At 39.8% G+C, this 13,748-nt stretch overlaps 1 protein-coding gene across 4 annotated transcripts in view; it reads right to left on the bottom strand.

The window, feature by feature from the left end:
* Positions 1 to 5,860: 5,860 nt before the first annotated feature.
* The window catches only part of RAB8B (RAB8B, member RAS oncogene family), a 29,724-nt gene continuing 21,836 nt past the window's right edge, over positions 5,861 to 13,748 (bottom strand). The window contains exons 7-10 of one of the 4 annotated variants that reach the window (XM_039557842.1): positions 13,001 to 13,051; positions 12,500 to 12,524; positions 10,013 to 10,085; positions 5,861 to 6,057 (exon numbers count right to left, since the gene is read on the bottom strand). In XM_039557842.1, coding sequence (XP_039413776.1) covers positions 10,036 to 10,085; positions 12,500 to 12,524; positions 13,001 to 13,051 — 126 coding nt within the window. In that variant the 3' untranslated portion in view covers positions 5,861 to 6,057; positions 10,013 to 10,035. Of the gene's footprint in view, positions 6,058 to 8,363; positions 12,525 to 13,000; positions 13,052 to 13,748 lie in introns of those variants that run through there. The other 3 variants (XM_039557843.1, XM_039557840.1, XM_039557839.1) reach the window with 3 other exon arrangements.

Here is a 13,748-nt window from a genome sequence, read left to right as displayed (position 1 = left end):
CAACACACTAATTGTCATCTGAGTTTAAGACCTAGTCCTCAATTAAATCTGTTACCCTTAATCAAACACAAAAATGTAATATTGAATCATTTGTCTTATTATTGCAGAAAGCTACAACTGAACTGTTAAGATGCTCAGATGTGGGGTCCCCATGAGAAGGTTTGAACTGTGCATTTCAAACTGCTGCCTGACAACAGTTAAAAAGTAAACAAATACTGATATTTAAAAAAATAAAGATAGTTCAACCAAGTACCAGGAATGTAAGTAACATCCAAAGCTTTTCACATGAGAAGAGACAGCTAGTGTCAAAGAGCTGGAGAGGTGAAATGAAAAGGCATCATTATAAAGAAATCAGAGGTTTTAAAAAAGCCAGGGTGCTGTAATAATTACTCTGTTGGCTGCAGCTGTGTGCCCCCATTTCACGCATCTCAGTCACAGGATCAGCAGACCCAGAAACACAGCAAACACCAAAGACAGAGAAAATGCTTATATCTCACGGCTGGGCAGCTGGATACCCATAGCTGGCCAGCTGCTGGGTGGGATATTCCCTTGAACTTCCACACTACAAGAAGATCACCACGTTGTAGCTCTGTGCATTTTATAGGGGCTACATGACCTGCCCCACTTTTCACTTGCTTTCTGTCAAGACTTTAAGGAAATGGAACTAGTGAATTCACTAGGCAGATGCCATCAAGTGACTCTGAACAACTGGCACCACTGGCAATGCTTTTTTATTATTTACAAGTAATCAAATTTTCTGAAATTCTAAAAGAAAACTATAAATAGCTATTCTTACATATTGAATATATTTTGAAAAATCAAATTAAGTTTATAACTCAATTGTGGTGTGGGCTTTTGTTCAACCACAAATATAGCGTAGGACATAAAAATTCAACAAGACACTGAAGTTTTTATTATTAGCTTGCAAGGAATATTTAAATCTTATTAAGACTTTCACTTTATTTTATTTTTCTTGTTTTTTCCTTCTATTTAAAAGACATTTTCCTTCATCACTAGAAAATGTAAATTGGAGCTTAACGTACCACACAGACCATTAAAAATAAGGCAATATTTATATGTTCTACATTTCAAAAATGTAAGATAATCAGAAATATTACCAAAAAAGTAAAATCTGATACCTTGTTTCAGTTTTGGCTGCATATTCAGCAGGAAATGTTTACAGATAGATTTCAAACTCCCTGTACTTTAATTAAGCCAAACAAAAGCAAACAGGAGACTTTGTAACACACACACAAAATTTCCCACCGTGTCCATCTTTCAAAGTGGATGATTTGCTGGCTGGCCCTACAGGGCTGTGCAACCCCTGGGGGAGAGGTATCCGACTGCCAAGTACGTGCAGGCTGACTCAACTGAAGGATCCAGCACCAGGATATGCTGAAGTCTCTGTTTCTTTACCGCACGTGTTTAGGATGTGCGTGCTCTTTATAAAATAAGTAAGAGGTAACAAAGAGACCGTGACTTGGAAGCCTCAGGAAACCGAGCAGCTCACACAACCAGTCAGACCCTTTGGTGGTTTTAGATTGCTTGATTATGGTAAAAGTTCCAGAGGCTCTGCCCACGGTCCAACTCAGAACCATAACCCACTGACTGCACAGCTTTAGAAAACTTAAGTATTCACTGCTTCTTCTCAAACTGATAAAGTCGTTCCATACTGAACCTAACTCACTGCACCTTGTCAAACTGTAAAACACTTTCTACCACAATACAGTAGCTACAGTTTTATAACATCATTTCTCACCAAGGAAAAACTGATGGCCAGCAAGTCAAACCCAGTATTAGGACCTCTCAAAGTAAATAATTTTATTAATAACAAGCATTCCTGTGAATGTAAAGCTCTACTTTGCCATTCTCACAAAAAAGGTGTCCAAGCCATTTTGCAAAAATTGTTTTGGAAGCCTCTCCATTTCTGACCAGATAAACAGACAATTTAGTGGTTAAACTTGGAAATAATATCCATCACTCATACCTAACTGGCAGTCAGCACATGAATTGTGTGACATACATTTTCTATGTGAAATTATGAAATAACAGTTCCCCAAACAACTTTTAGCATGTTACATGAAACTGCACTAAGTGGTTTCTGTGATATCCCAGGATTACAGCAAGAGATATAAATGGGCCACTGTTAACTCTGTTCTTTTCAGTTCTTAGTACACAGAGAAATGCAGAGCAGCTGTCAGTGGATGAAAACCACTATGCCTCAACTGAAGTCGTATGTGAATCATAATTCACATAAGCTGCAGATACTTAAAGACCCTCAAACAATTCTACATTTAAAATGTGTATTTTCGTCAAGTCTGGTCTCATTGTTGCATCAGTAAAGCACGTAAACAAATATAAAACTGAAAGTTGATGAAAATTTAAAAGAACGGAACTTTAACATTTTCCACATGTTTACTAATACATTAGTTTGATTCAGTCAAAACATCTATATTGCATAGTCTCAGGGAAAAAAAAAGCAATAGTTTCAAAAAAAGAACTCAGAAGACCAATTGTTTTCTTTTAAAAGCACAACCACCAACTGGTACTAAAAATATGTAAGAGAATTTCTGATTCCAGAGAAGTGAAATGGCACCATCTAGTGACTCACAAATGAGAAAGTCAGAAAAGTCACTTCTTTTACTTCCTCTCAACACCATACAGTCAAGTTCGGAAACAAGAGCAAAAGGAAATGTAAAACTAAACATGAATGCCCGAACATTTGCTACGGAACAAGGAATTGAAAGTCAACTGTTATACTCAAGGATTATTTTTCTACCAAACCAGGTACCTATGGTCTTTAGTATATTAAAATATTTTTGGAGGCACATACAATATAAATTTAATACTTACATACTATTGGCCCAAGTATCTTCCCAGGAACACCAAATGCTTTTTAAGCAATGGCAACAATAGCTTATTAAAGAGGTTTCTATCAGGTAGTAACACACACAGCTGTCAAAACTTATGAAAAAAAATTGAGTCACTTTGGATGCATCTTTTTCACTGATAAATTCAAATAGCGGCCCCTTCTCTTCAGTTAATAATCACGCTTCATATTTGCACAGGCACCATGATCCTATGCATTTATGTTCACTGGTTCACTTTTCCAGCAGAATGCCTAAAGGCTGCCAGCACAGAATATTTCTAAGCTATTTTTGCAGAGTTAAACTTCAACTGATTCTGTACAGATTGCATAGGTCTTATAAAATCTCCCAGGAATTCATCCACTAGAAAAATATAGACAAAAGCAAAATATTTGCTATGGGTTTTTTTTTCCTTCTATGATTTTCTTGAAGGAATATACTGAACAAAACCTTAGTAACCTTTTTCTTCAACCCGAGGTAATGTGCCCTCTGGAAGACTATCAAGGAGGGCTCTTTCTTTCGGAATTGCTACACAAAGTGAAAGAGCACAAGAGGTGGCGCAAACAATTTCCACCAGTTTCCTCATTTGTTCCTTGCTTTCCATGTGTATTTAATAAATACAAAGAACAGTTTCTTGCTTTGCTGGAAAAGTTAGGTCTCTAGCAGACCCCACCACTCTAAATTCTTAGGGCGTTTCACCCTAAAAAGTGGGGCACGTTGAAATTATAGCCTCAGAGATGAATGAAATATAAACTTTGTTTTAAATTCTCTTTTTTCCAAAAGGTGGCCCTCTCTATGAAAGAATGTTCAAAGGTTAACTAATAGAGTTAATCCTATTAGTTGTGTTGGATCTCCAATTTGCATCAATGAAACAAATTTTAAAATTATCATTCCTAAGTTTCATTATTTGGCTTAAGGCTGCCATAATTTTATTTTCTATTATCAAAACTAACTTTTGAGAAATTATGTTGCCACAAGAGAACTACTCATATTAAATAGTGTAAGCTGTTTGTCCAACATGATTCTACATTTAAGCAATCTCCAGTGAATAAGAAATAACATATGACTTACTTCAAAACTCTGTCCTAGGTAAATCAGAACAGTTCCTGGAGCAGCATAGAAAACACCACTCCAAAGATGAGCACATTTTTCCATACTGATGCTTAATGGCTAGCCCCAGTTTGCACAGGAACAAAACACACATGAGAAGAAAGCATCAGGGAGACGAGCCAGACAAAAGCCTTGAACCAAAGAGGGGGCAAAAAACCTTAAAAACAGTTACACATATTGCATTTTCCACTAGCATTTGAAATTTCTACTAAGGATCTCCTCGAGGCAACTAAATTGGTTAGAGTTGCAGAGTAAATACCACAAAACAAATACGTGCTAAAGTGTGCATTTCCCATGACAAGAAACTATTTTTTAATTTTAAGAGAAATTTAAACTAGCAATCTCATCTCTGATATGGACAAGGTGGTTGAAAACCACTTAAACAACCCTACCTATTACCCATTTAAGCAAACTTCATTAATAGGGAAAGACAAAGGACTACTAGCCTAACTACACTGTGTAGGAAAATAGAGAAAAGTATGAGCAGCTTCTAAAAACACTTCCGGTAATAGTCTGTTTTCTGACATAGCTACGGTTCTTGGGAATACCTGCCAGGCACCAGAAATGAAACAACAGGAACTTGAAATGAGTATGCACGAAAGTGCACATGAAATAGTACGTATGAAAATGAAGGGCCCGCCCAGACATCAGAGCCGGAATGGGCCCAGCTTGGCGAGCCGGGGCTCGGGGCCGGCCCTCTCCCGCTTGGGACACCCCTCCCCTCCTGAGACACCCCGGTCACCTGCGCAGGGCAGAGGCCGCGCACCGCCGCACCCAAGGGCGCTCTCCCGGCCGTGGCGCTCACCGTAACCCAGCACTGGGAGCTTCCTCACGAACGTCCCAGGAGTAACCAAACCGCAGCGACCATCACGTGTGGATCACTGGGTTTTGTATCCCCAGGCACCACGGTACGGCTGGGAGGTGCACACAAGCACAGCCCGCACCTGGCGTAGCCCGCACGGTGGGGTCACCGCCCAGAGGGTGACCGAGGCCGTGGGACACGGCGCTGGGGACATTTGTGGCCACCAAGGATCGCTGTGGGGCGCCTGGGCCCGCGAGGGCATGGACCACGCTGGTTTCCCGGGGTGCAGTGCCCGCATTCCCCGCCAGCACCTCGGGGGTGTGGGGTACCCACATGAGCGTCTGAGGAGAGGCCGGGACGGGCGGGAGCTGCCTGCGCCATCTAAGAAAAACGCATCTCGGGACCGTCCCCATCCCCGGCCTTCCCTCCGCGACCGTGCGCGGAAAGCTCCGAGTTGGTGCGGCCCCCGTGCCCTCTGCCCCCGAACGCGGGGCCGCGCCACCCTCCCGCAGTGCCTGCCCTGGGTGTGCGGCTGCCGCCGGCACCGGCCCGCGGCCACGCCCGCCTCACGCTGCGAGGAGGGCGCGGGCGGCCCGCGACCCCGCGGGCTGACGCTGGTCCCCTCAGCGAGGCGGGAAGGGGGGTCTCGCCGCCGATCTCCTCACCAAGACTGGCAGCGGGGCCTCACAGCTGATCTCCCCTCAGCGGGGCGGGCAGAAGGGTCTCGCACCTGATCCGCTCAGGAGGGGTCTCGCCGCCGATCCCCTCAGCAAGGCGGGCAGCGCGGGCTCGCTGCTCCTAAACGGGAGACAAGGAAGGGGAAGGATTCCAGCCCTGCCTCGTGCAGCATCGGGTTTGCCCCTGCCCTCCCTTCAAGCAGACGAAGCAGCCGCAGAGTAACGCAGCCCTGTCTGCCTAAACAGCACATTGAACTCCATTAATTAATCAAGACCTGGTTTTAATGGCCGGTCCCCTCCCCACACTTGGCACAAGGAGCTGCTCAGCCATTTCCTAATTTCAAGTACATCTACCAGTGCTATTCTGGAAAATTACATATAAACAGTATGTAAGACACATGTGGTTGCCTTTTGCCCGTGTTTTATTGGTTCAGAGCACAAGTGTGAGGATGAGGGTTACAAAGTCATTGCAGTTGGGTGAGGAAGCTCAGAAGCAGCATTCGGCAGCATTAAGACAGGGACAGAAGTTGTTCAGCCTTGTTGAAGAAATTCTGTCCTTCATCTAGAATACAGACCAGAGCTAGTTAGTTCCTTATGTTGCCTGGGGGGGTAGAAAAAGAAAAAAAAAAAGGAAAAATAAAAAAGTAAGTAAAAGTAGCAGTACAGATTTGTGAACAGCACAAAAATAAACATTCAACTTTTCTTAAAAAGAAATATAATTTCCACTTCACTTCTATTTAATTGGGTAAGTGAAGTCTGCACTTTTCCACTGCATACAAAAATATGTGTGTGGGTGAGGCAGAACTGGAAGTGAGGATGCAGCAGAGAAGGGTATCAGCCCTGGGCTCTGCCAGCTCCTGTCCCAAAGGAAGTGTCACAGGAGCATCATTGCTTTATGCTGTTCTGCAGAGGTGTTAAACCAAGTCAGAAAGGTCAGTGAGCACAATGGTAGCATTTCCCTGAGAAATCAAAACCTGTTTTGAAGCCAGTCCATGGATCTGACGGCCCAGTGCCAAACATAAGGCCCTGGAACACCAGTCAGAGCTGTGTGTCATGGACATGCCTCTGGAGGGTGGCATAGGCAGAAAAGGTCACAACTGCAGTAAGTCATCTCAGCCACTTACTCAAGGAAGGTATTTAAGATTAACTAGGGTGAAATTCTCAAGACTTAGTGCCATGTTCAGAGTTCTTCGTCACTCTGAAGGCAGTACAGTGTATTCACTAGCATAGTTTAAGTTACACAACTTTCCACAATTCATTAATCTGTTCATTCCTCAGATGGGGAAAATTCTCATATCCTGCTCATAACTTACAACTTAATTTCACAAATTGAACTATCAACAAGTACCAACTATGGGCTCAGAAAATTCATGGAGCATTTGTTCACACCGGCAGCTCATTGCTGATGTGCTCTGCTGAAGACAGTAAAAAATTTTTGAAGCAACTACAACACATCCAAGAGCACAACTTTTCAGTATGTTTCGCATTCCATGCCATGCCCTTTCTTTAAACCTCCAGATGGTGAGAACATTATGCAGCATAAAAGCTTCATTTATGTATCTCATCTCTTGAAGATTAGATCTTTCTAAAGAAAAATTATGAAATCTTATTATATTGATGACTTTGGTATAGTTCAAGAATTCTTAAGAGCCACTAGTCAACCAAGTAGGAAAAAGAGTAATTTATGAAAAAGGCAATTTACCAGATTATAAAAACTGGATACATTCTACATGTGTACCAACAACTTGCCTCTGATCTACAAGTGTGCAGTATTCGTATCATAATTGCTAATCTGCAACCAAAAATAGATCCAGACAGAAGCTGTAATAAATCACCATTTTTATGTAGTGTAGGCATGCCTGGTATTTCCTTTTAACAAATGCAGAATGCAAATGCACTTAAAATGTCACTAACTACTGCGAGGACCTAAGGACTGCTGAGCATATAAACCCAGTTCATACCTAGGGGATATGTAAGATAATGCTTAAACAGCTGCTCCTAAAGCAGCAAATTTGTCTGCCGAAGTGTGAAAACAAGCACAACAAAGCAAACCAGAATCAAGAAATAGTAAGGTGTAACAAGGATGGAACTCTAGCTTTGTGTTGCTATATATCCTTTCGGCTAAATACAGCTGGTGAGATGAACATGTAGAAAACACACTTTAGAAGCTATCTGTCATCCATGAGTTTTCCATTTATTCCTTAGGATGTCTCAACTATTAACCTGCTTTTGTCTTGGGTAGATAAACCCTTCTTTCCTTAGGTTTGCTAATTTTTGTACCAATTGCAAGCTACTGCCAAACCACAATAATTTGAAAGGCAGAAACTATTACTAATGTAACAGCTAACAAGTATTTGTCAAATCCCTCAATTTGGGAATATTCCTCAGTGTTGAAGGACGCCAGACAAACAATATGTGCTATATTGATGCAATGATATTTGTGCTCCAGGTTATTTCAGAGTCATACCTTTCATATAATGCTGATTTAAAGCAACAACAAAAAAGAAAATGCTAACAGCTTAAGTCAGTAGCTAATTCTTAATCAAATTGGAAATGGTGTCTCATGTTACCTTTACAGGCATTGCTCAAAAGTTACTTTGAAAGGGCATTTCATGACACTCAATGTCTGGAAAAATGGTTTCTTAGGAAACTGAAGCTCATCAAAATAATATACTTAGATTTAAGCAATCACTACAGAAATAAAGGATTTTTCTGGACAACTCTAAAGAAGAGTCAAGTTTAGGAACAAGCAAAGCCAGACAAAAACCCTTGTGGTTTATCACTAGTTAAACTAAGTTTTACAGATGCAACTCAACTGGACACCTTTCCACAAATGTATCAAAAGTAGAGTGGAGATGCCAACTGTATAAAAACTACATGGAATATTTCGTACAAAATACTCCAAAATGCTTTTCATTATGTAACTTTTATTTGAGACACACATTGTAAAAAAGTTCACATGAAATAATAAAACTATTGGACTATGAAGGTTTTCTTAGGAGCTGGGTTTGGTTTTTCTGTCTATATACATCAATACACGATTAATGATTAGGTTTACAAGTTAACCACATGACAAGTTCACTTTTATCTGCAGGAGCTTTTCACATTACACCTTTATACCAGAGGTAAAATGTGCTTAAACACACACAGTAGAACACTTCTGTTTCAAAATTAAGCATTTTCTCAAAGACTATACTTTTTATTCTGAATTTAGTAGCTATATAGCATTAAAATAATGGTAACTGAAGTTTTATTTGCAAAAATGTTTGTAAGGCCATAGGAATGCACTGAAATAGTTAAATTCACCAGAAACAAGAAAAATCAATGTAAATCCTGCTTTTTTTGGAAGAAAGAAATACGAGTTTTATTTTTAAGAATGAGAATGGCATAAGCAGTTCAGTGAATGGAGGAGAAAAAAGACCTATTATCACCTACAGACCGATCCTTAGCAAGTTTAACATTGCAAAAATTCTGTTACATTAACAGGTAACCAAACAACAGATGCATTTTCACAAATAACACATTTATGCATTTTACATATTATTGATGTACTTTCAAATCATTATGCATTCACAATATTTTAATGTGATATGTACATTCAAGACTCCTTTATTCACCTGTGAAAATGATCCACGTAATTCACTTAACTTCAGCAGACTAGTATGAGAAAGTTACTTACAATGGGAAATATTTTCTGTAAAAAGAACTACCAGTCTGAAAAGTCAATCACTATTTTTGAGACTGTCCCCCAAAGAGAAAAGTGAGCTGCATTACGTTTCGTGAGCGGTTTAAGCTTTAGCAATATTAGAACTCCCAGATAAGTCAATTACATATTCTATATACGCTCAACAAAAACTACTTGTGCATGTTTTGCTGAGCACAGACTGAAAGCTAATATTGCAAAGCACTGAGATCAGTTTGTTTTTCATTTGACTTTTTTTAAAAACCACTTAGAAAAATATTGGTCAAGATAGAGCGCACAGGCACGGGGCTGAGGGAACTTCTCCTAAAACTCCAAATAAGAAGCAGCATTTTTGTTTTATTGAAATCCACCAAAAAATGTCTATTTCCTGAAAGGTTAATGGCAATTTCTGGAAGAAAACAGAAATACATTTGCTGCTTAATGAATAATAAGTATATGACTTTAATTCTAATGGGCATTAGAGTACTAACTAGTTGACTGAGGTATAGTTAAGAGTCCTTCAAAACTTAGGATTATATAGTCTTGAGCAAAGTAGCAACAGAGACTGCACAAAACAATCATAGTGATATTAGAAAAGCCTGTAATACCCAGCATCTGATGCGTAGGCAGAACATACCATTATCATCACCTGCTTGACTAGAGGAAAACATAGCTAAAATATCCCAGTAGAACATAACAGCTGATTTGCACGCTAAGATACAGCACATTTTTCCACATCTGACAGGGCAGACTGTACACAGAAAGGTCTCTACTGACCAGAAGTTAGCACACTGATAAAGTGCAGCCACTCAGCCATCTAATACTGCTGGAGAAGTGGGGTGGGGGCAAAGACAGAAAGAAATCTGCATTTTACCTTATCCATAAGACCACATGAAATTAGAATTCTTCAGTTTCAGCAGATGACAACAAAATTGCATTAAATTCTTCTACAAATAGAAAAAGATGAACTGTACATGAACAATAAGCAAAGTGAAATATTTACTGCAGTACTTTCTCATGCATAAAGTGAATTTCCTATGGTCTTACCTCACATTTATGTACAGTTTAGCACAGCTAAGTGTAAGAAAATAGCAAGTTTTTTTCTCCCTCCCACCCTCCCCCATACAGAGCAGATACCCCAATTTGCTGCTGCTTCAAGAAGCACTTCATAGACTCTACTACTTACAGGCTCTTTGAAAGGGAAGTTCATGGAGACTAATATTGAATGAACATTTACCACACAGTGAAGACAGGAAAAACAATACAAAGCATTCTGTAAACAGTGCCAAACACAGAACATGTCAGTTTTGGTTTGCAGACAACCCCTGAGATAAAAATCAAAGTATTACGACACCAAATAAGTCAGAGGTAAATTACTGAAAATAAACAACATTCATAATTGGTGTCACAACACTTTCTGTATAGAAGCACTTTTTTTAACCATACAGAAAACATAACTGCTTTAGCCTGTCCAAGAAAAATATCAAGGGTAGACACCAGAGCAGTTAGGGTTGCTTTGTTTTTTCACTAAACCTTGTTGCCATTAAGGTTTCTCTGTTCTAGTGCAGCAACAGCAGTTTATGAGATCCACCAACTAGTTACAAGAACTACTTCTATTAAACTACACACAGGGACAGGCTGATAACCACTTAAAACTATGGAACCAGCTACTAAGGTTAAACCTTTTAAAATCAAAAGCTTTACGTCTAACGCTATTGGCCTGTTCCCTTTCAAACTATTTAGAACAGACCCAGACAAATTCAGTACCTGACAGAGCAAAATGAAGTGGTTATCTGTGGTAACAACCAACTCACTGTTTACAACTCCAGACAACAAAGTGAAGCAAAAGCAAGCACGTCAGACATTTCCTTTGACAATGACAGAACACACCCATCCCCTAACAGCAAACATGCTGGACACAAACTTGTAGTTAAAGCTTACAATGGTCCACGTTTGGCACACCAACAGAACTAAAGCACCTGTTTTAATTGCTCATTGAGGAAATTTTTCAGAAGACAATAAAAAAGTAGTAGAACAAAGACTAGGTTATACAATGCTCAGTTGAGTAAAAAAGGCAACTATGTTTCACCTCTACTTCTAACAGTCTAGGTCACTGTACCAGTTTTTGATGAAAAAACAACTGCTCGAGCAGACCAAAGACACACGTTCAGCATTAACTGCATAACTAGGAGTACATTACAGCCCTAATGCAAAGCTTCCTTAGTGCCAAAACTTGATATACTTTAGCAACTGTGCAGGAAGCTTGGTTTTGGACACCTCCGTTGTCAAGGGTCGATGCTTACAGACGTTAACGAACTACCCTTAGAATTAAGAGTAGAAATGGAAGTCACCTTTAGAAGCAGTCATTTCTGAACAAGTGAATCCACAAAGAGGTTACTCAGAACTCATGCATTCAGCTTCCACAAGCCACTTAAGTGATAGTGACGAGGCCAATTTGCGGTGATGATTTCAAATCCAGAGTGTACTTCCTCATCAGAAACAAAAAAAAGTGCAGACAGTCTGAGCTAACAAAGGGAAGTTAAGTGAGGAAAGACACTGTGTTTATTCAAATAACTGAAAGGTGCATCTGTGAATCAGACAGTGACTGGCAATTCAGAACACAACTTTGCTAAGTCTGGTAAAGAAAGAAAAGCAACATACTACATTCAGAATAGAAGCCATAGCTTCTGCATAAACAGATTTGTGCATCTAAGAGACAAAATCTGTACAAATTGTTAAATGCCAATAGTTACAGTGATTCTCATCACTAGAGCAACAACATCCATACTGCATGGCCACAAGTATACAGCATAGAAAATAAAGGAAATGAGACTTAATTTTTCCCCTGGCTCTTCTGCTTGAAAATCAATTTTTTTTAAAAAGAGAAAGAAAACTGCACAAATCTGTTAAGAATCTTACTTACAAGTCAAACTGTGCAAATACAAATGTAAGATTGTGCTGTAACAGGCAGTAAGAGGCCAATATGGATGTGCAAAGTTAAAAGAAACATAGCAGCTTTTGCAACAGGCAATAAAACAGAAAGTAAAAAAGGAAAACAAGTTAAATCTTGCATTTGTGTCTCCACTTCATAGCTTCCATATCTGAGAAAGAAGAGCCTGACAGGTCAATAGGCTTAGTGAGCAAAATCCACTTGGTATTTGTGTATCGCAGTCTACGTTCAATGGAGCTCTCAGCAGCAGCTTGGTGGTATTATTTCTGAGGCTTTGTGACCCTGTGCTTTCAAAGAAGCAGAAAAGGTTCTAAGTGTGCTGCAGTCTATCATTAGAAGTTCATCAAAGTAGCGTGCATCGAAAGAAGCTGCTCTTCTTAGATCGATTTTCTGTTATTTTTACTGGCCCACCTGCCCCCGATGAACTGTTGTCATTCTGAAAGAGAAAAGAGTGTCAACATCATAAAATGCAGAAAAAAGATCTCCAGCTTTTCTAGTCTTCCTCCCCACTTCCCCTGCTTGCAAGGCAATAACCAGAGCAGAGATCTGCTGCAACTTGACCTCCTCAGTTATCCAGACTTTGTTAATCACTTGGTAAAAAAAATAAACATTTACGTAACAATCCAGATCTTAAGAATTAGCTGGAGAAGAGGCTACGTAACAAAAGACGGATCACACTATTGCATTTTGGAACAACACATCAGTTTCAGGCTGCCCAATGTTAATGTTCATGCAAAATAATGAATAGTTATGCACTGATGTGTAATAGAGCGTGATAAATCACTGTTTGCTCAAATTTGATCTAGCAACTACTGTAATCCCCAGGAGTGTTTTGGTAGGGCTACTACTCAGCCAATTATGATAGCTGCCCTCTCATTGTAACTAGTTTGTATGCTAATTGGAAATACAAACCATTTTTCTGTTGAGCTTTGTCATAATGTCCCGTGCAAGTGTGAAAAATGCCTGGTGAGGAGTGGAAATAAAGAAAAAACAAACAAGAGTTAGGAGCAAGACACATGAAGGACATGATAAACTTGAAATAGCCAGACACATTAACAACAGAGTGTTCTGTAGGCCACTAAAAGCACTCTGAGTTGCAAGACACTCTATGTACAATAGCTGTACATTTAAAACTTCAGTAAACATGCTTTAGAAGAAAAGACTATGGTTTTAGTCTCCATCTCGCCAATCTTTGAAGCAAGTCAACAGACCCTCCCACTGAATACATCTGGGCGGAGAAAAAAAAGTCATCTGAAGAGCATATACTAATCCTGATTTTATTTCTCCCCCAAACTGAACTGTGCATCACAATTAGAAACCCAGAGAGTTTTGAGAAGGGAAACCCTGGGAATTCACATTAAGGTTAGCTCGCTTTCTGTCCTCCAAAAGCTTTACTCCTGGACTACCTATAAGGCTATTTAAGCTTCCAATATCTCTATTAAAAACAGGAAAAAACCCATAAATAATTACTCTGGCAAATCTCAGCATCCCAGATTTCAATGTACAAAGGAGCAATGAAACTTCTGTAGCAGAAAAATTCTGCAATTCTCCAGGAGCAGGAAAAAGCAAGACTTTAGGCTATCTGGAGACCCTAATAATCTAACGACAGTTCCAGACTGTAAGCAGTATAAACACTTCCCCTCTCATTGTGTTTGGAATA

The sequence above is a fragment of the Corvus cornix genome, chromosome 10 (assembly GCF_000738735.6).
Source record: "Corvus cornix cornix isolate S_Up_H32 chromosome 10, ASM73873v5, whole genome shotgun sequence".
NCBI lineage: Eukaryota > Metazoa > Chordata > Aves > Passeriformes > Corvidae > Corvus > Corvus cornix.
Note: the sequence above shows the minus strand (reverse complement) of the source record. Positions and strands in the feature narration are given on the sequence as shown.